Source organism: Desarmillaria tabescens (genome assembly GCF_030435595.1).
Source record: "Desarmillaria tabescens strain CCBAS 213 chromosome Unknown EV420scaffold_8, whole genome shotgun sequence".
NCBI lineage: Eukaryota > Fungi > Basidiomycota > Agaricomycetes > Agaricales > Physalacriaceae > Desarmillaria > Desarmillaria tabescens.
The window spans coordinates 18444-41632 of NW_026848307.1; the positions used below are offsets into that span (position 1 = coordinate 18444).

The window sequence follows — 23189 nt, forward strand, 5'->3', positions numbered from 1 at the left end:
GACTGTTTGTCCATGGTGAATGTGTGGGCGATATGAGAAGTTGCGGTTATAAGTAGTTGCTGGCCTCGACTCGACACAAGGATCTTCTCGGTTTCAACGAGAGTTGCCGACTCTTCCCTACAGTGACAATTTGGCCAAAAACGAATATTGGAGGGAAAGGTTCGTACCAAAAGCATGTCCATTCTACTTATTGGACCACTCGGAGTCTAGGCCTAACCGCCTAGCGTCACTTGAAGATATCGTTTTTGGTTGCAGACTGCGTTCACAAGCGAGGAAGGTAACCGCAACCATAATATGACAACTCGAAGGCTCGTTGCTGGAGAATGCCCAATGGTAAAAGCTCGACATAAACACCTGTTCGTGATTATCGTTCACGCCCGCCGAATCGTCAGCAAAGATTCGCGCCTAATACCTCTCTCCTTGGCCCCCTAGTTATCCTCTTCTTGACGACGGCTTAAGAAACTACGAAAATTGAGCACAAGAGTTCGTGTTGGGAACGATTCTGCTCCTCACCAATTGCAGGTATCCTGAAAGCTTGTCTTCGGTTTTCTCCTAGTTACTATCCGTGCGCAAGGAATCGAGAGCCCGACGGTGATGATGGTGGTCAGAAATGAAGCGTTACGGCATACCATGCGTTGGGCCGCCGTATACCCCTCTTTAGCCCTCTTTGCATCCTTCCACGATGCCAGATGTCTTAGGATGTCTTATTCTGATCCTTTCTCAGTACCGAATGCTATACTCCAGTCCATGAAGTTTACTTTACCAGTACGAACCGTCCTCTAGCTCAGTTAGTGATGACTTCTACTCCTCTGTTCACCGTCACCGTCATTGTGCCCTCCTCATCCCGGGACAATGCTGTCAACATCCTGCAGAGAGCATACCGTTCAGTGTTTGCTCCTACCAGGGACCAGGAGAGCCATCTCCTGCTTTGGAAGGAAAGCGTCGTCGAAGAACTGCGATCGATTTACCGTCCTTACCCGATCTTACCTGGCGTAACGTTGCTCGAGTTGCAGGCCTTGACCCTACACGAGGAGATGAACAACTATCCTGGAAACCTATCCAAACACTGTACCTACCTGCTACTTTCGTACACGAGCTTTTAGGTAATGTTCGGTGTTCTGCCAAATATCGTAAAAAGGGCGAGCGACACTATTCTCAACTTGGTTCATTGGTGAGCGCTCCCTTCTTCTCGTGAAATCCGAGCGATGGTCCGACCAAGCAAGAGTACGTGCTCAGGCCGTCGCCGAGGCTATATGTATGATCCTTTTCATCGTCCAAACCTCGCCTCTAATCTCAGTCAGGTTTGGCGGCGTCCAATAGTCGTCGGGGATATTCGTTCCCAATCCATGTCGTTGTCACAGACCTCTACGAGACGACATTTTATACTTATCATCGTAAGCAGGACTTGAGCCGAATCCCTCCAAAGCCAATCTCATATCCTCTCTGAGCTAGCTTCCACGAAGTTTTACAGGCGAGGACACTTCAAAGTCGAAGATTTCCGAGGTGAGCAAGATTCACTGGAGGTTCGTAGATTACAGCTTCTATGGATGACTGCTATTCGTACGTCTAATTCCTTTTCAAACGGCTGCTTTCTTGTAATGAATGATTCATAACAGTGGCCCGAGCATTGTTCTCTTTGTTGGTGGAAGGGTATCACGACTTTATCCAGGCAACGATACGTCGTTTAGACTCGCCCTTGCCTTTGCAACGGGTGAGTACTCTCAAGCTCGAACCATAATCTCTTTCCTTGTCGTTCATCTCTAAGACAGTTCGACATGGCGACAGAACAACTCAGCGTCTACGACGAACACACTTTCATGCGTCATTTTCGCACAATCGGCGTTACTGTCGAGCATGAGATGGCTGTTTGCCATGCTCTGCTCTCTTTTATCGGCTTCGAAACCAGAAGAGACGAAAGGTTCGATGTGGACGACAAATCGCGAACTATATTTTACCACATACCGAACTTTCCTGACCTCGAATTCAAGTTGCGGGTAGTAATGGCTATTCCTTCTACAGAACCAATTACTCCCAACACGATGGTAACACTACAATGGAGACGGCCTAACGGCGATTGGCAACCGGGTGTAAGTGCTGTGTTCACACATTCAACTTTCCTAACGCCAGATTCAGGGTTCCTGGTCATTTTGCTTTGAGGATTTCTTCCGTACCGATGTGGTGCTCCCTTCAAATTTTGAAGAGATAGAAGATAGTGGATTCCTCAACGCGACTCTGTATGCGGAGTTCAGGGATTCGATGCAGGTAGAGTTGTTGCGGCCACTGTGGGACAGGATACAGGTAAGAAAACCGATACCTTAGACCCCAATCTGTGATGAGCCTGTATAGGAAAATTTCTGTGGTATAGATACAGGAGCACTCCGACAGTCGCTAGAACTGATTGAGGAAGCCCAAATGCTGATGTCGAAGTCACAGGAGGACGGCATGGAGAAACTGAGAGAAAGGTAAGCTGCAGTTGAACCCCTCGAACATCACTGATTTCTTTGATTCAAGTGTTCGAGTGTTGCCTTGGGAAAGTCAATTCTAAGATGCTCAGAGTGTCCAGCTTAGTTATGTCTTGCCTTTTACATGATTCGAGGGGTGGTACAAGTTTTTGATTGACGAGAGTATTTTGTGCCATTGGATAGAATGATTATGGTTGTATTTTAAGACGCGATGTTCAAGTTGACGTTCAGTTTCAAAGTCCCTTTGAAGCCATTCAAGACTGTGTCGATAAGCAATGAGCGCTCTACAAAAGCTAACGTAATGCCCCGTCATTCTGTCTCCTCCGGTCAATTGGTCTCTACAGTAGGGACAGCGAGCGGATTGAACACTGCAATGTTTCTCGAGGACGTGATCCACACACGACCTAACTTCCATCTCCCCCGTCCTGCATCCTGAGAGAAGCCAGGGTGATCGACCCTTGGATGCCTGCGGATTTCATGTCCCTGAATAACCTTGGGAAGGGGGCACTGGAGCTGAAAGTCCTTGCTAGGTTTGCGCTCAATAACTCGCATCAAGAAAGTTTTGTGCACAATCACCAGGGAGCATTGAATGGAGTCTGACTACCCGATCTTAAAGTAACATTAGTTGGGTTGTCATGGATCTCTGCATAGACTTGAAATTTTACAAAGATCTGATGCATTGCAATCACCTTTCAAATGTATCTGCATAGTTTCAGATGCAAGATTTCTCCAAAACAAATCGAGGTAGACCTGTAAAATAATAGGTAAGAGTTTATAACCTTTAAAGCATTATATTCATATGACACGGAGGTGTCTGTGCGACGGACTTGGTGTTGAAAACTTGAACTTTGGCTGATCGGTTCCGACTTGCCGGTCACGTGCCAAATTTCCCGTCGGGTAAGGAGTCCTTACTCCCAGCAACTTCAAGCATCACGCACGTCAATGAGGTGGAAATGCCCACCCCCACTCACAGATACTCTACACGCCAGGAGATGTTGATATTCTTCGAACCCGAAATTACGTCTCTTACCTCTAGCAGGCAAGTCTCCGGGCCGGGCTGATTTTGTGACTGATGAGTCACGCTTGCAGGTTTTTTCTTTTACTACCACCATCAACTTGTAGGGCGATGGTTAGCCCTTTTCTTTTGGTGTTCTCATCTTTCTGGTTCTCCAGGATTTTTGGTCTTGGTCTCGTTTGGTTAAGTGCGTAGTATGGCGCTCTCAAGTTGTTTTCTCCTGCCAACTTGACACGCTAAGAATTGACTACCACCCAACGAAGGAATGGAAAAGGTATGCGAAACAGGCCCATTTTATGGTGACGTTAACTCAAGTCCTTTGGTCTTAGAAGATGACGCGGACGTTCCTGGTGTTTGAATTACTGGACGTAAACGAAGATTTGAAGGGTTGTTGAAGGTGCGTTACTAGTAAACATTGTATCTCTATTCTAAGACTAAGCAGTCTGTGCAGAATGCGTGCGCATGCGCCAACGATCACAGCAAGACTCGGATTTCGCACCACAAGACTCCGAAAGCCTAGATCCCCCGGCGTGCTGGTGTACACTGCCCGGCTCTGCACAACGATGACGAGCGACCTTCACCTACCTCGTCTGGTGCCGACACGATTACGCAGCTATCTGCTGTACTCGACGACGCCGCCGCCATGCAGGCTGACAACGATAGTCGCTAGCGGATGAAGGGAAGGCCACAAAGATGAGACGAGACGAGGGGTGGGCATGCGAGTGATGCATACACGGATGGGGTTGGGTCGGGGAAGGTGGTGCATGCTCGTGGAGAGGGAGGGTGTGAACGGGTGAACGTGTTCTGAAATTGGATAGTGCTGGTGAGTGTTACCCTCGGCGACTGGTCCGTGCTGATAGTCATTCTCTGCGGGTCCAGATTTAGAACACGTCGACGACGTTCCTTATAACCCATATTGCCTCGCAGACCGCCTCCAACATCGGTTTCCTCATCACCAATGAGTACGTCACCCAAACAGAAGCAGCCGGTCTGCAGCGAAAACTATCCTCCCTCCAGTCAACATCAACACCAGCGCCTGTTCGTCCGTCTGCCGTTAGGTCGCCTTCTATCCCTTCACCACCAGCACCCGCACCAACCGTCGTCCAAGCCAAAGCACTCTGGGCGTACAACCTTGACGCCTCGGACCCCGACGACCTCCTTTGCAGCAGGCGACATCATCACCGTCATCGAGGAGACCAACGCGGATTGGTGGCTTGGCGAGCATAATGGCTGCAGGGCCCTCTTCCCCGCGAATTATGTCGAGAAGATCACCGCGCCTGCACCTGCAGCTAGGACCCTCCCTCCAGTGTATATCCCACCTACGGGTAGTCGATCCGTGCCTCCAGCTCCCGCTCCCGCGACGACGCAGAAGAAAGAGTACAAGCCCTTCATGGCTGCCCATTTAGGCTCCAGCAGGACCCCGGCCAGGATGGGAAGAAGAGCAAATTTGGAAAGTACGGTAATACGGTGCGTCCACTCCCTTTTCTTTTTCGCGTGACTTTTTTTGACGTGTTGCGTAGATGGCCCATTCTGCTGCGGGTGGTATAGGCATCGGTGCCGGTGTGGCTATTGGTGGTGGTCTTGTTAGAGTGATATTCTGATTCATTAGAGAGCGGGTATTTATTCCGACGTGATGCATCGTGTTATTTATTATTGATCCTATACCTCATTGAACAAAGGATTTCATATACTTGTACTATCGACTATGCTCGAACAGAACAAGAACTCGTCCCATTTAGTACGAAACTCAAAAACGAGCATCCTACAGACGCATCAGCATCAAAACTATGAACCAGAACGCGTAAAGCACGCACCGCCCACCCAGCCAACGCCTGCACTAAAAATAACCGTCACATATCCCATCAGACTGGCCCACACACACCCAACTCTAGGAGAGAAAGTGTGATATCGCCATTGACCTCGGTTTGAATGGCAATCCCCAACTCCAAATTGAGGTCCAAGGTGCCTCCTTTTGCTTTCCGACACGCCTCTTCCGAGCTACCGGGACAGACTCGCGAAGATGGAGGGAGTAGGGGTACAAGCAGACGTGTTTCTTTGTGATAGAGGGACTGGCTGTGGGTGGCTGGCCTCTTGGTGGTTAGAGAAGCTTGTTGTAATGCACGTCGAGGCCTGTATGTTGGACAATGAGGCCTGAGTTTACATTTACACGAGAGCAGGAGAAGGCGCGACGAGGGTGCAAAGCGAGGTCTGGTCTTCCGTTCCTTATACACTGCCTAACCAGAAGATCGCATCAGATGCAGCCAACCAAGGAAATTTCGCGAAGGATGTAGAACACTCATCATAGCAAGCTTCAAGTAGTGGTGGTAACCAGACAGAGGAGAATGGTGGCTGTGCACCTTCAACTCCCTTCTCACCATGACCTCTGTGCGACTACATATTCATCACGACCCTCAACAACATTGATAATGACATTCAAAAGAGGAATCTTGAACCACAGCACCTATGTCTGGTGTGACACGACATGTCCTCTTGCTGACGCTACATAATGCAATTCAGACGATTCGTAACGACCTCCCTGCAAGACGAGTCGCTATGGAGTGTCCGTTACCCTCTAGGTCAGTGTGAGGCCATACGTCTTCCTTGACATGTGTTGCGTATGCGAGCTTCTTGGTGCGTAGTATCTGCTTTTTCTCTTCAAGTTCTAGTAATTTGACTGTACAGACGAGCAGCCCTTCTCTTCAGGCGAATTTTCCGTCGCATACCACGCGAAATCGGCTCAAAGGAATGAGGCAGAGGCTCCGTACGTATTGTGGTGAACAACAGCCTCACTCCATCCACCAACCAATGCGAATAATCTTTTCCTTCCCTTACACCCGAAACACGCTTCTCCTGGCGGGTGGGAGAAAGAGAGATCTAGCGCCTGTTTCCGGAACTTTGCGGGGGAGGACGTTCAGGCCAAGCTTTGTACATGTCTTCCGTGGCATTTTCCCCCACCGGCGCACGCACGTCGTGGTGCAAACTTGAGTGCGTCACGCTTTCCTTTTCTCGTGCTGCCCTCTCATGACCGTGTAGGGTAGCTAGCGAATGTAGATGTCATTTCCAAAATTCTCCGTCACCCATGACTTGGGGAATGACCACATAATTATCTGTCTGAGCTTTGCTCGTCAGCCATAAACGCATAATCCTTCCTTCTATCATGCACCCTCACTTCTTTACCACCACCACCACGGGTCGATTCTCCCCATCTAGAAAGGAGGACTCTGGCGCCTTCCCCAACTTTTTCGTGGTGGGGTCAGTAGAAATATATAGTCCATCGACTCACTTCTTACCACCTCCGACATTCTGCTACGAAGGAAGGGGATATAGAACCACGGGACTCCAGCGCGGACCTCGGCTTCTCTTATCCATGAAGGAGAGAGGGCTCCTTCTGGTCCTTAGTACCAACGAGGAGGGAAGGTATCCAGGCTATCCCCCATTCAAATGCGCATGCCATGCCGGGATGCAGGTTTGAGTGCGTTATGCTTTCCTTTTCTTGTGCCGCCCTAGCCTGATGTTGGTATTGGAGGAAACTCTAATCACAACGGACTTCCAATTTGGGCATGACATTCGTTGTGATGAAATTTTACCTTCCACCTCGGCCACCGCCCGACATCTGTTCTACTCTACAGATTTTCCCTTAATATTTACCACAGCATCGAAGAATACCTAGAAATATGCTCATAATTTTTTTAAAGGATACGGATGGTAGGTAAGAGCTGCAGAAAATCATTCATCAAAAATTTGCACATAGCGACTACGAATCGGGTCTAGGCTAGTATTAAGGAACGGTGCCGTAGGCGCCGGGCTGTAACAATTGTTAACCACCACCTCTTAGCGCTGAGTTGATTGAGCATATTTTTTCTTCCATGCCATCATTGTGATCACTTGAGGGTTATTGAGCTAGTCTCTGACACTCAAAAATCCTCTGCCTGTCCAAAGTTCGTTAGCCATGCCTTCACCACCGCTTCCACAGGAAAAACAAATCACACGCCTGTCCGACCCACGATCTAATGCCGCCGGAGGGTCGCTTGGGTCATCGTCGTCGATGCCAACCGACATCGTTCAAGAAGCCACCCAATTTAAACCGTTAACGAAACTCGTGGCAGCCAAAAAGGTAGAATCCGGTGAGCCCCCACCTTATGGTAACCTGTTGACCGTGGCACCAAGTAAGTTCATGCGAACTGTGGATTGTTTCCTTCCAATCCTCACGATCCTTATTAGACAGTGCAGTTTTAAATCCTGAGTTATCAACACACAGGTCCTGTAGGTACATTTCTTATTCATATCGTCTCTTTTTTTGACGGTCCGAGGAGACCAACCGAATACAGTTCGAGTGGACGAGGACGATCGGTATGTGCGCGCTACTATTCAGAGGTGCATCCTGGTCATGACACATGTATATATCATTTCCAGAATGGCTTCTAACGGTGCCTCAACTACTTGTACATCAGAAGGAGGACACGGACACGATATCAGAAGTTCCACGGAGAGAAATGTTCGAGTTGATGAGAACTACCAAGATGGGTGCGCATGTACCAATTTCCATGCTTAACAGAGAAACTTATATTTGCCAGTTTCGAAACCAATACAGGATTACTGTCACAACCTGCTCGAGCTACCAGCGTTCGAAGGTCATCCGGAGATGGCCCACTAGCGAACGTTCATGGCGAGGTCGAGCGTTGTGTTCTTGCACATCGTCGTACGGGTCGATTCGATAAATCCTCTGAAGAGATAGAAGATCCAGAGCTTGCATCTCCGCGTACTATACCCCAAGTAAGGTGCACCGACCCCTCCAACACATCTTCAAGGCAAAATAGAACTGAGGGGACATCTGGCACGGCTAATTTGCCTGGCAGCGAGGCGTCCCCGTCAGCTTCCTTCTTACTGCCATCATCACTTTTTACTACATCCCAAACGGAGTGCAACTTCATTCCCAACATCTCAGCCCTACCTCCATTCAGTAGTGCCAACACGACGAATAATAACTCTATAATCCAGTATGCATGCAATTTCGCTCCGAATATCTCCTCCCCGCCTTCATATAACGGCGCCAATGCAGCTTCCGCAGTGCATACTGTTCAGATAGCGTGTAATTTCACTCCAAACGTCTCTATCCCCGGGCCACCTTCATACGGCACTTCTAATGCGGCGAATTCGTCCCACTTTCCGCCACTAACTTCCACCGTAAACCAGTCAAGGTGCAATTTCACTCCGATCCTCTCTAACCCAGAAGCGGCGACCTCTTCTGGAGCGTCGTAGAATAGGTCCTGTCTATTTATCATATATTCGATGTTTAAACGTGTAAATAACAAACGTAAATATAGGCACTCATCAAGCCAAATACAAATTCTTGCCTGTGCTTAGAGGCATCAAGGATGTATCATGTAGGTCTCGGTCCAACACTTCCTTCTCTCCCTTGCTTGGATAGCTTCGCAAACCTGTGCGTGATGGACAAATACGGGGGCTCGTACCCATCGATATCCATCCTCGGCACGGATTTCTGCTTGACCCTTCTCGTAGGTTCTCATGCTCGTGTTAGACGCACTGCGGGTGCTTTCCTGTGTTATCATTCCAGGACACCTCTTCCCACACTTTCCTTACGTGATCTTCAGGCAATCCGAATCGTCTGATCCAGCTACGCATTAGCGATTTTCCAAGCAGAGTTATTGGGTCCTTAATAAGGACAGGCGCTGACATTGATGTTCCCAGAAAGGACTTTCGCGATGCCCGCTTGAAAGCCTCATTACGTAGATCGATTCGGGGAGGCGGAGGTATAGTCGTGGGGTAGATTTCTTCACTATGGAGCACAGATCGATGAAGCGGATAGACTTTTCGGGTGCCAAAGGGACAATGAAGAAATCCAGCTTAAAGAAATGGTCATCACCATTCAAGGGACAATCAATAATTGCTAGGAAAGTTCTGTTATTGGTGAACAATATGCTGGCATAAGTTAAACACACGTCATAAATGCACAAAAGACTCACAACGCGACTTAGGAGGGATAACTATATCCTCCTCCAACAGCATGTCTGATTGACGGTCTTGGAGACCCATACAACATACATTTCGAGAGATAGTTCTCAGACGATGCATTCGATAAATGGATGTTAGATGAGACGGATGACTGTATCGGCGGCGACATTAACAGCTGCTTCTGGCAGGATAAAGCTTTGTTCAAAAAGAGAGCATCTTCAGAGTGATAAGAATGTACTCGCAGTAGCATGCGCTAGAAGGAAGGCAACAGACCGACTCAGCAAGAACGGCGGACGAAACTTTGGAGGACAAATACCAAATGTAAGATGCCGTACAACACAGTATTGGCAAGCCCTGAGAGCATGTAAGTGGGTATAGTAGCGGGATAATAGGAAAGAGAGCGAACGATGCACAATGAGACTCTGAAGGAGAAGGCTGAACAAGGAGAATGACGGCGAAGCGAAAAAAAAACCGGCGGTAACAGAATTCTGAAGCCTAAAGTTGGGTGCTGAGTACTGAGTACTGAGAGTCGAAGTCGTAGCTGTTAAAACACGATAATATGAATAATGGTTGAGCGACACAAGATTTTCAGAAATTTAAAAAGACGAAGAACTATTGAAAACAGGCGGATGGAAAAGGCATCAAGGCCCGAATTATGCCGAGGTTGCCGAAATAAGTCAGAGGCAGAAGAGAATGGTGGCTGTGCACCTTCAACTCCCTTCTCACCTCTACCCCGCGAGACGCACTCAATAGTGTGGTTACAACGGTATATTGAGCCTTCGCAGCCACAGCGCATGGTTCGACATGTCAGAGCTGTGGACCCGGCTGTTCCTTATTGGGACCTGACGCCGGTAACACCACCACCACCATCACGACCTCTGTGCGACTACGCACCCTCAACAACGTCGACAATGACACCCAAAACAAGGATATGGAACCACAGCACCTCAAACAGATGCGTATATTTGGGTATGTCTGATGCGACACGACATATCCTCTTGCTGACGCTACATAATGCAATCCAGGCGATTCGTAACGACCCCTGCGCTCACGAATGAAAGGATGAGATGGAGCCCTTCGCTATAGAGTGGTCGTTACCCTCTATGTCAGTGTGAGGCCATACGTCTTCTTTGACACGCGTTGCATATGTGAGTTTCTTGGTGCGTAGTATCTGCACTTTTCTAATTCGACTGTACAGACGAACAGCCCTTCTCTTCGGGCAAATTTTCTGTCGCTTACCATGCGAAATCGGCTCAAAGGAATGAGGCAGAAGCTACATACGTATTCTGGCGAACAACAACCTCACTCCATCCACCAACCAATGCGAACAATCTTTTCTTTCCCTTACCCCCCCAACGCGCTTCTCCTGGCGTGTGGGAGAAAGAGAGATCTAGCGCCCGTTTCCGGAACTTAGCGGGGGAGGACGTTCAAGCCAACGTCTTCCAATGGCATTTTCCCCCACTGGCGTGCGCATGTCGGGATGCACGCTTTCCTTTTCTTGGACTGCCCTCTCATGATCGTGTAGGGTAGCTAGCGAATGTAGATGTCATTGCCAAAATCCTCCGTCACCCATGACTCGGGGAACGACCACACAAGTATCTGTCTGCGCTTTGTTCGTCAGCCATAAACGCATAATCCTTCCTTTCCCAATCTCACTTCTTTACCATCGATTCTCCTCATCTAGAAGGAGAGAGGGTACCGACGCCTTCCCCAACCTTTCACTTATGCAGCGTTCCTGAACGAGGTCGTGGGAAGGGTCGGTGGTCCGTCGACTCGCTTCTTACCACCTCAACAACTACATGCCCGAGGGGATATAGAATCACGGGAACTTTGGACGGACAAGACAATATTTGCAGCACGAATGAATGTTAGGCATGTCTTCTTTGGCGTCACGCGAGTTTGTTGCTGCGTATCCAGATTATCTGACTATACGCATCTCTTCGGGCAAATTTTTGTCAATCTCTCACTAGGGCTGCTGGATGAAGTATTAGCGGTCATCTACCTAGCCCTTGTGCCCTCTACGTATCTCCTCTTCTATATTTTTGCTAGCAGCAAACTCTTCATGCCTCTCGGCGCATGGCGTTTGATTTGTGCGTTCTATGTGGCCGAACTCCGTCGATCGACCAATACACAGTTATTTCCTTCCATCGACTTCTCTAACCATGAAGGAGAGAGGGGTGCTTCTGGTCCTTAGTACCAATGAGGGGGGATGTTCAGGTTTCCCTACTCATCCAAATGCGCGCGCCGTGTTGAGTGCGTTATGCTTCCCTTTTCTTGCATCGTTTTCTCATGCTCACCTGCAGGCGATGTTGGAGGGCTTTCTTGGAGAGATCACAGCGTGTTTATTCCGATGTTGCATTACCGAATGTCTACCAAGACTCTCGAAACTTACCAGCATGTCCTCAATGGTATTACGCATTTTAGCCTCTTCTCCGATATCAAATCTTCTTCGACCCTTCAGGCCGATCCCCCTATTTCAACTTCAACATGTTATCTCCGATGACGACATATGACGGCGTAATATTGCGGCTACTGTATCAAACGTGAGACTGTCTTCAAAGCACAAACGTCCATCGTTCAAAAGTGCTCAACCACCCCAAAATCATCAGCTATTAGACTTGTCGCCAGGTACAGGAGCGTGAAAAAACCTTCGTGACGCGGCTCTGCTCCTTCAAGTTTCCTTTTTTCACTGTCCCCAATTGCCGCCCTACCTAAATGTCTGACTCGGGGCCTTTGTTCACTCTTATAATGTCATCCTCGTCCGGCTATGCGACCAACACCTTACGGAGAGCCTATCGTGCAGTCTTTGGAAGAGACCCCCCTCCCGACGAGCGGGACGACCAAATCCTACTCTGGATCAAAATCTGCTCTGCCGTAGGGGTGGATCATGACCTCGTCAGAACGATAAAACGGTTCTTTCCTGCCTTGCCTGATCTCAGCCAGTTGAATGTCGTTGGTCATCTTCTTGACCTTCCATTGGCTTTGCGACACGTGAGTACGCTCCCCGAGTCTGGATAGTTTTTCAGGCTGTTCATTGCCTTTTACAGAACGTTACAGCCTACAAATCGATTGATGCCCTCGAATTTATGAGACGCCTTCAGAGCTCAGCCGAACTTCCCGGACCAGAGCCGAGCACAGGAGATAAGTCGGTGCTGCACAGGCGTGAACAGCACGTAACCGCCATCTGCCATACCCTACTATCATTCGTCGGTTTCGAGCTTGCGTCTAGACACAAGACCCCGACGACGAACAAACTCGCACTTTCAAAAGAGACCGCTCAACCCACCAGGATCCTCTCCTATTCCATCGACTCGTCGTGGTGGTTCACTCTCACCGTGCAGATTACCGATTTTCCAGACCCAGACGACCCCGATGTCCTCGTCTCGATAAGGTGGAAGCATGCCAGTGTCAAGAGCCGAACCCATCCTGTACGTTCACTTAGTGAAGGTTCTGTTTCTTCTTGCTAAATCTAGTAGGTCTGCTGTGTCATCAACTTTGTTGATTTTTTCAACGAACCTACGGCGTTCCCGCCCTCGGGCCAGTTCGACAGGATTGAAGACGTGGGATTCGAGAGCTCAGCGGAGTACGTGGGGTTTGTACGGATGATGCAGGAGAGTTTGCTGGGGCCTTTGTGGGAGAATATCCGGGTGCGTGGAGGAATGCCAACTGGACTATGATCAATGGCTCACAGGCAATTTATACAGGAAAAGGCTCAGGATGTGGATCCCCCTGCTGAGCACAGCTCGCACGAACAATCCACCCAGACAGACCTACAGGAGCAAACCAGAACGTTGCGAGAGAGGGGCACAGGCTCCACGATGCACCCGGAGGATGTCTGACATTGAGTAGTAGCCTAGATGTATCCTACCGCCTGGAATTTTACTCGATACTAGTAGCACACATTTGATTTTGACCAGCGGATCACACCGCACCGTCCTGTCCATCGCTACGACCCATCTGCCAAGCTAGTCAACAAGACAGGATTGGCATTGTCTCATGTGGTACATGTAGCATTGGTTGCGAAACCAGAGTCTGGCACTAGAAGCGTGGTTCTACGCTGACGAGGAAGAACAACGGCGGGGACAGTTCACCGGACGACACATACAACGACGGAGGCTAGCTCGTCATGGAATAAACGGGGTCATTGGCCTGAAAGTGTTATACCACCAGAATGCAAACCGTAACAGATGAGAGGTGCACACTTTCTCTCCCTTTCGTTTGCAAACGATGCTGGACTACGCGTCATGGATGGAAGCAGCGGGGGTGTTCACATTTTTGGTACAGCTTCTGTATGGACAATCAAATACATCCCCTACGCATACCACCAATCCATTGACTATGGAGAAAAACCAAATATTCTATGAACTGGTTCCTGACAATTGCGTTGCTAATCACGTAACATAAAATATGTGCTACCTACACAGCTGAACTCCCAGGGCTAGAGCCGAGCACAGGAGATAAGTCGGTACTGCACCGGCGTGAATAGCACGTAACTGCCATTTGCCATACCCTACTATCATTTGTCGGGTTCGAGCTTGCGTCTAAACACAAGACCCCGACAACGAACAAACTTGCGCTCAGTTCAAAAGAGACCACCAGACCCCCCAGGATCTTCTCCTATTCTATCGATTAGGACGAGTCGTGGCGGTTCACTTTTGCCGTGCAGATTACCGATTTTCCAGACCCAGACGTTCCCAATACCGTTGTATTGATGGGTTGGAAGTGTGGTGTCAAGAGAGGAAGCTACACTCGAACAACAGTCAGCCAGGTCGTCCTCACGACTTTGAATTAAATGTATACGGCAGGATATGATTTTTACCTAAGACTCTATCCATGGCTGACTCTACTGAGTTTTAATTTGTTACTAGTAGCCAAGAGCGTTCGTAGAACCTAGTACATACTACATAGAGAAATTGTTATCTTTCCATTCAGATTCGGTCTTTGCATATTTGCGATAAGAGATGAAAAAATCTAACATGGAATAAAGCAAAGTGTTCTACTGATCAAAATTGGAATGTTCCGAGCCTCATAGTACAGGACAATGGTGCTGCCGATGCGCATCTGTATTCTACAGATCAGACTTTGCCGACGTTCCGGCCGATCACCTTTTCCTTATATTGTCTCCTATGACGACATATGACGGCATGTTGTTGCGGCCATCAAACATATAAGCTACAACTTTGATCCGGATGTTGTCAAGTACGATCACCATTCTCAAGAGTGCGGAAATTCGAGTCCTCAAACTACTTAAATTCTTCAGCTGCTAGCTCTCAAACTTACCACTGGTGTGACAGGCTTCGTGATGTGTGACTCCGCTTCCTTGCTTTTTCACTGTCGCTGTCATGGCACCAACACAAGCTGAAGTCGATGCCGCTCAGAACGAAAAGCTGCGAAGAATCTATGTCATCGCTTGTGGGAAAGAACCTCCCGCACAGGATAAAGACAACACCTACTTCATGTGGAGATGTTCTTGTAAGGGCCTTGGCATAAATGGGCAGCTCATCGATGAACTACGGGAGGCTTTGCCATCCTTATCCAAGGTCACTTGGGAAGACGTCACTAAGGAACTCAATTTAGACCCTTTACGTGGCAATGAACAATTTTCAGGAAAACCCATCCAAAACCTCTACCTACCACACAGCTTCATCAAAACTTTGCTTGATGATGCAAGGACCTCTCTCCTGGCATACGGCCATCCTACAGAGCACAAAAATGAAAGACAACATATACAATTAGCATCTTTTGTGAGTAAAATTTCTATCATATGCATGTCTGCCTCTGACCGGGATGCCTGGAAAGATTATTAGGGCAATCCTGAAAGTGTTTGGGGGTGTTATTCGCGACACATCAGAGGAGCGTTTGCCTGCTAGCAACACGTCATCCGGCGGATCTGTCGAAGTCGAGTTAAGGATCAAGAATAAAATTATCATCTTCGTCGCAGAATTCAAGAAGCTTATAAGGGGGGATCCCAATCATAAGGTCCTCGCCCAGGCGGTGGCTGAGGTTACTTGTATGTTTCCCTTTAGTATGAACAAATCTCTATGTGACTTTATGATCTTCTTTAGGTGTAGAACAATACAATCGCTTCCTAGGATACACATTTCCTATCCACGCCATCACTACCGACCTCGAAGAAACAGCGGTGTATACATGGGACCATGAGTAATCAAAATTCTCAACTGCATCATTGTGTCTAAGCCTGTCTTATATTGTAAAGCATCGACAGAAACATTAAACATACAAACAAATCTCCAATGTGCAGATTTCGCGCATACTGATGATATAGAAGACATACAAGCGTTCCTTCGAATGGTCCCTGTTTGTAAGACCCCCTTTGTTGTAGCACTTCTTATCTTGATGGCTCGTATACAGTGACACGGTCGCTCTTTTCCGTGGTGGTGGAGGGATATACTGAATACATCAAGGAAGAATTGAACCAGTTAGCGCTACCAGCAACTCTGAAAAAGGTAAATACCTCAGATTCAAATGCCTTCCGTTAACTTGTATCACATTTATAGCCCATTGCAACGTCAAAAATAATTCATGCCCTCCAGGACAATGAATTCACGAAGATTCTTCGCGCCAATGCAGAGCTTCCAGGACCTATCGAAGTTGAAGAAGACTCGACAGCAGAAGCAACGAATCAGATGCACCGGTGTGAACAGCACATGACAGCAATCTGCCACGCCCTCCTATCGCACGTCGGGTTTATCATAGCCCCAAAACACCTCACATCAAAGAAGAAACTTCAACTTTCCCAGGATAGATCTCAACGCGCGACTCGGCACCTTACTTATTCCATCAAGCCACTACAATTCAGACTTTGCGTACGGATTATTCGTAGAGTTCCTGATTCTAGCGAATCTGAAGCGAGCGCTCCTGATCCCGAGGAGAATGATCCCAATGTCCTCGTATCAATACGCTGGAAGAATAGTTTAGTGGCCCGAGCGACACGGGCTTACCGAACTGTATGTGTTAATAATTTTCATCTTGAAGTTCTTTTTTACTATATCTAGTACTAGGTCGTATGGAGCTTCGACTTTGCTCATTTTCTCAACGAGCATATGCTGTTTCCTTCCAAGTTCCACAAGGTGGAGGACAGTGGGTTTCACAACCCAGCTCTGTACAAAGAGTTTGTACACATGATGCAGCAGACTCTATTGCAGCCATTGTGGCAGAACATCCATGTATGTAAACTAATGTGGAAACTGATTTGCGCTTACAGCCAGTCTACGTAGAACAACTATAGGGAGGTCGGCTCCGCTGACCCCGGAGACGACCCTCATTCTAAGAAGCTGTACGAACGATCCCTCGAACTCGTCGAGGAGGCCAAAATGTTATTGTCAAACCCAGACTCCACACAGGAGCAGCGAGCCCGTGGTATGGAAAAATTGCACGCGAGGTAGGCCGAACCTCATAAGCTTCACTAATTGCTAATAGATTGCACCAGTGTCCGGTTACCGATATGGGACAGCAAGATCTTCTCAGAAGAGGAAGTACTCCAGCAAGATGAAGAAGGGTACAAGTTTCACGACGAGTATGTTGAACCGGTCACCCGAGCCGATCGCCTCGAACACGAGGGGGCTGCCTGACCTGGCAACCCCGATCCTCCCCGAGGTGATAATTAATAGGATATAGCAGTAGATGTTAAACAATCTGTGTATATTTGCATCTAACAAAGATTCCCTTGATGCTCAACTACGAGATTGATCAAGCCCAAGGTTCATCCTCTATGAGAAGCACATCTAGACGGATACCAATGATGTCATATTCTTTTCGCTTCGACAGGTAATATAAGTTTAGTAGCGGGACAAATCAATCATTTGGGAAGATATCTCTTGCTCTTTCACACACAAGAGGGGAAAAAATACAGCTTTTATATGTTTATGTACGCTCTACACATATCCCATCAGACCGATGCCAGCAAACCCAACTCAAGGAGCGAGAAGCGTGATTTCCCCATTGCCTTGGCCTGGACCTCCAAATTGAGATCCAAGAGCCTCTTCTTGCTTTCCAATACCGTCCCTTACGAGGACTCGATTCGCGGGGTGCGCCGAAGATGGAAGGAGTAGCTGGCGAGCTGACATTTGTTTGTGATCAAGGGAGAAACCGTGGCAGGCTGGGTGGAAGGCCTTTTGACAGTCAGAGGGCTTGTTGTAATGCACGTCGAGACCTATATGTTGGACAACGAGGATTTACATTTACACGACTTGAGCGGGAGAAGGATGTAAAGCGAGATCTGGTCTTCCATAACCAGAAGATAGCATCAGATGCAGACAACGAAGGAGATTTCGTGAAGAATCCAGAACATTTATCATGGCAAGCTTCAAGTGGTGGTGGTATAACAGGCAGAAGAGAATTGTGGCTGTGCATCCTCAACTCCCATCTCACCATGACATGGCCCACGGCCCTCAGTAACGTTAGGATTACCTTGTGTGTCGAGGAACTGCGGTGAGCGCAGGGTGGTTACTAAGCGTCAATGGATGCCTCAGCGGCAGCAAGATTTCTTGTCGTGTCGCACCAGACATTTGCGAGTGTCGCGCCTTGTCCGTCCTCGGCCAAGGAATGAAGAGACGCGGTCTGACAAGATGGAGCATTTCCCGATGGAAAATCCGTTGCCTTTAGGCCGGTGTGGACTTGTTTGACACGCATCGCGCGAGTTTCTTGTTGCATATCCCATGCTAGTATCTGCTTTTTTTCTCTTCAAGTTCTAATTCGATTGTACAGACGAGCAGCCCTTTTCTTGTGCCGTTTTTTCTGGTCTTGGAGGAGACTTTTGTCACAGGGAGAGAGTTAGCATAACTTTGTGGCGAGTGTAGATGCCATTGCCAAGACCCTCCGTCACCTAGCCACCCCTCAGTCGGGATGTGAGGGAAGCGACCACACAAGTATCTGTCCGTTTTGTTCGTCAGCCATAAACGCATAAATGCATAATCCTTCCAACCTTCTCTCTTTTCCAATGGATCATGCAACTCGCTTTTTTACCACTACGGTCGATTCTCCCCCATCTAGAAGGAGAGAGGGCACTGTGCTACAAGCCCTAGTGCGTTTATGCTTCAACTTTCTTCTCGTGCTCTTTTCTCATCCCGGCCTGTAGGCGAGCCGCGATGTTGGAGGGGCTTTCTTGTTTTCTTGGAGAGATCACAGCGTGTTTATTCCGATGTTGCACTACTGGTGGTCCACCAAGTCTGGAGAACATCTGTGTACTTGCCATCATGTCCTCGATGGTAGGACTTTGCGCATTTTCAGTCACTTCTCTCTGACTTACTCAACTTTCTTTCTCACCATTCTAACACCCTCGAATTTCGATGTTTTCGCTGTTCCTTTCCCTCCTACTCAAAGTCTCTCTTCGCCACGTCTGTTTCTTCTTCTGTGTTTCTTCGGCGGGGGTTCGTATAATGACCCCGTCGTGATATTGCTCTGTTGCTGGCAGGGGTTCGTACAAAGACCCTGTCACTGCGTGTTTTCTTCGGCGGGGGTTCGTACAATGACCCTGTCGTGATATCGCTCCGTTACTGGCAGACGTTTGTACAAAGACCCTGCCATGGCGCGTATAGCCGTCTGCTCTTGAGTACGGCTATCTTCGTCGTTCGCAAGGTTGACCTATTCGCACATGCATCACATTACTGGACCACCATAGCCTTCTGACAAGCCACGTAGAGAAATCACGGTGCTCTACGCTTTCCATATGCTACCACCGGTCCTTATCGTCCACGACGAGGTCCAATGCACTCTAGTCTCTCGTATACGGCGCAGGTACCATTCCCGCACTGCAATTGTCTTGCCCGTTCCAATGTCTGTCCTTCTCCTGATTACTAAGACGCTAAACAGTGCATGTAAACCAACAATACAATTTGATACTAGCCGGGACGGTTTGCCTTTCAGCTTCTCCCATCATCTGCTCTCAGTCGTTCCACATTTGTGGTTCACATAGTACATGTGGTATTCTCGTTGTTCCCTATGATATTGCGTTCACTTGTCCCTGCATTTCTTTCAAATCCGTGAGACGTTCTTGGCTGGCAACTGAGGATATCACAGCGGCATGAGGGAGTGTAGTCTGTGACACGTTTTGTGTCGGCACAGAGCCCCGGCGTTCCTTTTTGGGACCTCGACCGGTTATCTATCTATCTATCTCCAATATCAAATCTTCGATTCAGGCCGATCCCCCTATTTCTACACGCTGTCTCTGATGACGACATATGACGGTAAGATTTTGTGGCGAGACTGTCTCAAACGTCCATCGTTCAAAAGTGCTCGTACTCAAAAACCATTATCTGTTAGCTCTCTTAGACTTGTTGCTACTCTTTGTACCTTGTGACTTCTACACCGGCCCTACCTAAATGTCCGACTCGGAGCCTTTGTTCACTCTTACCATGTCATCCTCGTCCGGCTATGCGACCAACACCTTACGGAGAGCCTATCGTGCAGTCTTTGGAAGAGACCCCCCTCCCGACGAGCGGGACGACCAAATCCTACTCTGGATCAAAATCTGCTCTGCCGTAGGGGTGGATCATGACCTCGTCAGAACGATAAAACGGTTCTTTCCTGCCTTGCCTGATCTCAGCCGGTTCAACGTCGTTGGTCATCTTCTTGACCTTCCTTTGGCTTTGCGAACAGTGAGTAACTTTTCCTTGGAAGGGTTTTCTATTGATCCCCTTTATAGAACGTTACAGCCTACAAATCGATCGATACTCTCGAATTTATGAACCACCTTCAGAGCTCAGCTGAACTTCCCGGACCAGAGCTGAGCACAGGAGATAAGTCGGTGCTGCACAGGCGTGAACAACTCGTAACCGCCATCTGCCATACCCTACTATCATTTGTCGGTTTCGAGCTTGCATCTAGACACAAGAACCCGACAACGAACAAACTTGCGCTTTCAAAAGAGACCGCTCAACCCACCAGGATCCTCTCCTATTCCATTGACTCATCGTGGTGGTTCACTCTCACCGTGCAGATTACCGATTTTCCAGACCCAGACGACCCCGATGTCCTCGTCTCGATAAGGTGGAAGCATGCCAGTGTCAAGAGCCGAACCCATCCTGTACGTTCACTTAGTGAAGGTTCTGTTTCTTCCTGCTAAATCTAGTAGGTCTGCTGTGTCATCAACTTTGTTGATTTTTTCAACGAACCTACGGTGTTCCCGTCCTCGGGCCAGTTCGACAGGATTGAAGACGTGGGATTCGAGAGCTCATCTAGCTACGTGGATTTTGTGCAGATAATGCAGGAGATTCTGTTGGGTCCGTTGTGGGAGAATATCCGGGTGCGTGGAGGAATGCCAACTAGACTGTGATCAATGGCTCACAGACGGTTTATATAGGAAAAAGCTCCAGATGTATGCACCGATCAAAAGTCGCACGAACAGTACACCAAGACAGCCCCGCACGACGGAGAAGAGGAACAGACTAGAAAGAGGGACACCGGCTCCACGGCGCAGGATGTCTGACATTCAGCAGTAGATGTATCTTACTACCTGGAATACTAGCACATATGATTTTGACCGGATCACACCAAAGGACATCCTCTCCATCACCACGACCCATATGAACAAGGCAGGATTGGCATTGTCTTATGTGGCAGATGTAGCATCGGCGCAAAGCCGGAGTCTTGGTTTTGCGCCGACGGAACCACGTATCGAGGAAGAGAAACGGCAGAGGCGACGTATATAGTACAAGCGCCCTAATGATGGAGGCTAGCTCTTCACGGAATAGACTCGCTTGTTGGCGTTGTACTACAGGATACAAACCGTGACGATTATCCAGATGAGAGGTACTTAGTAGTGATATGATTCCATCAGCAAAGGCCGCGGACCAGGGCAGGTTTCGTCCACCCATATGCACTTCAACAACGTTTTATGCGCCGTCAGGGAAGACATGCTCTGCCCTTCGAGTAATCATGCCTGTTACCACAGAGGCCAGTTCATCGTTCGTGGTACAGCATACCCACTGTCAAAGCAAGCGATGATGAATCAGGCCCAGGAATAGAGGAAGGGGCTTTGCATTTTTGGTACGGCTTTTTGAGCTTGTATATAGACATACTGCCTACACATAGCCTTTTCGTTGATGACAGCCAACGAACGAAATATTCTTATTATCTTGTTATTAACACCTACTTCTGCTGGGACTTGTGCTCATCCTAGCGCTGACGGTACACTCATGTAAAAGACATAATTGCGCGCACTACTCCTAACCTCTTCTTGAAGCGCGCACAGTTCCTCCTCGGTGAACACTCCGCTTCCCCATGGTAACACGAGAACACTGGACTGGGGCTAATCAGTAAAATTCTCCACAGACGTTCAAGGTTCAGCACACCTCGTTCTCAGTTTTTCTAGGCCGTTCTGTCGCTCCTCCTGTGTTCCATTTTGATTTGACAGGAGTGTTCGGCCTTCCTCGATTAGTTCGAGCGCCCGTTTGGATGCTTCTGTCTCTGTATCAGGGCAAAGGGATATCTTTGCCTGGACGTAGTCGTGATATCCTTCCATTAACAAAGAGAACAACTCCCGTGCGACTAGGGCCCGAGTCAATATAAGAAACAAGAAGGCAGAAGAAAACAAGTAGACGGACGGACAGCAGTCATTCGTGTAAGCAGCAATTCCTGGACTTCCGTTGGGTCTCTATTGATATCACCCTCGGAGCCAAAACGTTCGACGCTAAAGTGTCCTCGGATGTAAAACCTTTTTGCGGAAGCTGGCAGGGGATATGAGATCGGCTTGGAGAAACTGGAGTGCTGCTTACGATCGTAAGTATAAAATGTCGTCTCGTAGAGGTCCGTGATGACGATGTGGATTGGGAATGAATATCCTAGACGACTATTCGACACCGCCAGGCCTGAATGAGATTAGAGCGGGACTTTGGACGTTGAAAAGGAGCATACATGTCACCTCAGCAATGGCCTGAGCAAGTATTTGCGTTTGGTTAGGCCATCGCTCGGATTCCATCATGAGGAGGGCAGCATTGCGTACGATCTTCACCTCGAATTCGGAACAAGATTCATCCACAAAAACCTCACGGGCGAAGTACATCTGGTCCAGTACTGCTTTGACGGCCTTCACCACACTAGTCATAAACAGGCAGTGCTGAAGAGAGATAACACTCACAAATGAACCGAGTTGGACATACTTTCGCTTCTTGTGTCGGTATTTTATCCAACGAGCGTTATACAGAAGCTCGTCGACAAACTTATCAGAAAGGTACAGCGTTTGCGTAGGTTTTACTGGTAGCTGTTCGTTTCCTTGTGAGGGGTCAAGGCCTACGACTCGGGCGACACTTCGCCAGGTTATATCAGGCAGGTACGGTAGGACCTCTCGTATTTCTTCGACGACGCTATCGGGTACCCCAGGGGAAGAACAGATTTGGGTCCAAAGCAGGAGATGGTTTTCACTGTCCTCGGCAAGGACGTCTCGTCCAAATACCGCGCGGTATGCTCTCTGCACGGTTTCAATCGCATTGGAGGGCGAGAAGGAGGAGGGCGCAATGACGGCGAGATTGAACAAAGGAGTAACAGGAGGCATCTCTGATGGTTGATTCAGATCAAGGTGTTTCGCCCGCCGTCATTGGATGGACGAAGGTCTCGGCAATTGTGGCGATCAGCACAGAGGAAAAGGGAAAGTACAACGCACAAATATGCTCTTGCTAAACCACGGAACCAGTCCTGTTCCGGAAAGCCCACGCTCGTTCACGTTCGATAGCAGGGAAATGGGACGCCTGCACGGAAATGGATGCTCGTTTGTGTTCTCCCTC

General features: G+C 48.5%; 8 protein-coding genes across 8 annotated transcripts; 7 read left to right on the top strand and 1 right to left on the bottom strand.

The window, feature by feature from the left end:
• The first annotated feature begins 1346 nt into the window (after positions 1-1346).
• On the top strand, positions 1347-2693 carry EV420DRAFT_1139939 (uncharacterized protein). The gene is made up of 7 exons (XM_060466022.1): positions 1347-1394; positions 1453-1560; positions 1617-1711; positions 1770-2087; positions 2134-2298; positions 2347-2462; positions 2512-2693. The coding sequence occupies exons 2-7, from the start codon at positions 1548-1550 to the stop codon at positions 2543-2545; spliced, it is 741 nt and encodes a 246-aa protein (XP_060334290.1). The 5' UTR covers positions 1347-1394; positions 1453-1547; the 3' UTR covers positions 2546-2693.
• A 1742-nt stretch (positions 2694-4435) lies between these two features.
• On the top strand, positions 4436-5226 carry EV420DRAFT_1745427 (uncharacterized protein; the record flags this gene model as incomplete). Its single annotated transcript, XM_060480128.1, has 3 exons — positions 4436-4854; positions 4884-4944; positions 4998-5226. The coding sequence occupies 3 exons, from the start codon at positions 4436-4438 to the stop codon at positions 5076-5078; spliced, it is 561 nt and encodes a 186-aa protein (XP_060334291.1). The 3' UTR covers positions 5079-5226.
• A 2530-nt stretch (positions 5227-7756) lies between these two features.
• On the top strand, positions 7757-8827 carry EV420DRAFT_1140094 (uncharacterized protein). Its single transcript, XM_060466023.1, has 3 exons — positions 7757-8001; positions 8052-8741; positions 8802-8827. The coding sequence occupies exons 1-2, from the start codon at positions 7865-7867 to the stop codon at positions 8734-8736; spliced, it is 822 nt and encodes a 273-aa protein (XP_060334292.1). The 5' UTR covers positions 7757-7864; the 3' UTR covers positions 8737-8741; positions 8802-8827.
• A 3338-nt stretch (positions 8828-12165) lies between these two features.
• EV420DRAFT_1745429 (uncharacterized protein) lies at positions 12166-13732 on the top strand (the record flags this gene model as incomplete). Its single annotated transcript, XM_060480129.1, has 4 exons — positions 12166-12441; positions 12498-12878; positions 12927-13097; positions 13155-13732. The coding sequence occupies 4 exons, from the start codon at positions 12166-12168 to the stop codon at positions 13287-13289; spliced, it is 963 nt and encodes a 320-aa protein (XP_060334293.1). The 3' UTR covers positions 13290-13732.
• Positions 13733-14792: 1060 nt separating this feature from the next.
• EV420DRAFT_1745430 (uncharacterized protein) lies at positions 14793-17091 on the top strand (the record flags this gene model as incomplete). The annotated part of the gene is made up of 8 exons (XM_060480130.1): positions 14793-15194; positions 15250-15460; positions 15516-15612; positions 15794-15917; positions 15969-16418; positions 16473-16637; positions 16689-16852; positions 16901-17091. The coding sequence occupies 8 exons, from the start codon at positions 14793-14795 to the stop codon at positions 17040-17042; spliced, it is 1755 nt and encodes a 584-aa protein (XP_060334294.1). The 3' UTR covers positions 17043-17091.
• Positions 17092-18548: 1457 nt separating this feature from the next.
• On the top strand, positions 18549-19045 carry EV420DRAFT_1140200 (uncharacterized protein). The gene has a single exon (XM_060466025.1). It carries the CDS (start codon positions 18611-18613, stop codon positions 18950-18952), a length of 342 nt encoding a protein of 113 aa, XP_060334295.1. The 5' UTR covers positions 18549-18610; the 3' UTR covers positions 18953-19045.
• A 542-nt stretch (positions 19046-19587) lies between these two features.
• Positions 19588-21065, top strand: EV420DRAFT_1140194 (uncharacterized protein). Its single transcript, XM_060466024.1, has 4 exons — positions 19588-20066; positions 20114-20494; positions 20543-20713; positions 20771-21065. Exons 1-4 carry the CDS (start codon positions 19791-19793, stop codon positions 20894-20896), a joined length of 954 nt encoding a protein of 317 aa, XP_060334296.1. The 5' UTR covers positions 19588-19790; the 3' UTR covers positions 20897-21065.
• A 1049-nt stretch (positions 21066-22114) lies between these two features.
• EV420DRAFT_1140288 (uncharacterized protein) lies at positions 22115-23132 on the bottom strand. The gene is made up of 4 exons (XM_060466026.1): positions 22547-23132; positions 22324-22495; positions 22185-22258; positions 22115-22136 (listed from the first exon to the last, which is right to left on the bottom strand). The coding sequence occupies exons 1-3, from the start codon at positions 22958-22960 to the stop codon at positions 22251-22253; spliced, it is 594 nt and encodes a 197-aa protein (XP_060334297.1). The 5' UTR covers positions 22961-23132; the 3' UTR covers positions 22115-22136; positions 22185-22250.
• Between the last annotated feature and the right edge of the window lie 57 nt (positions 23133-23189).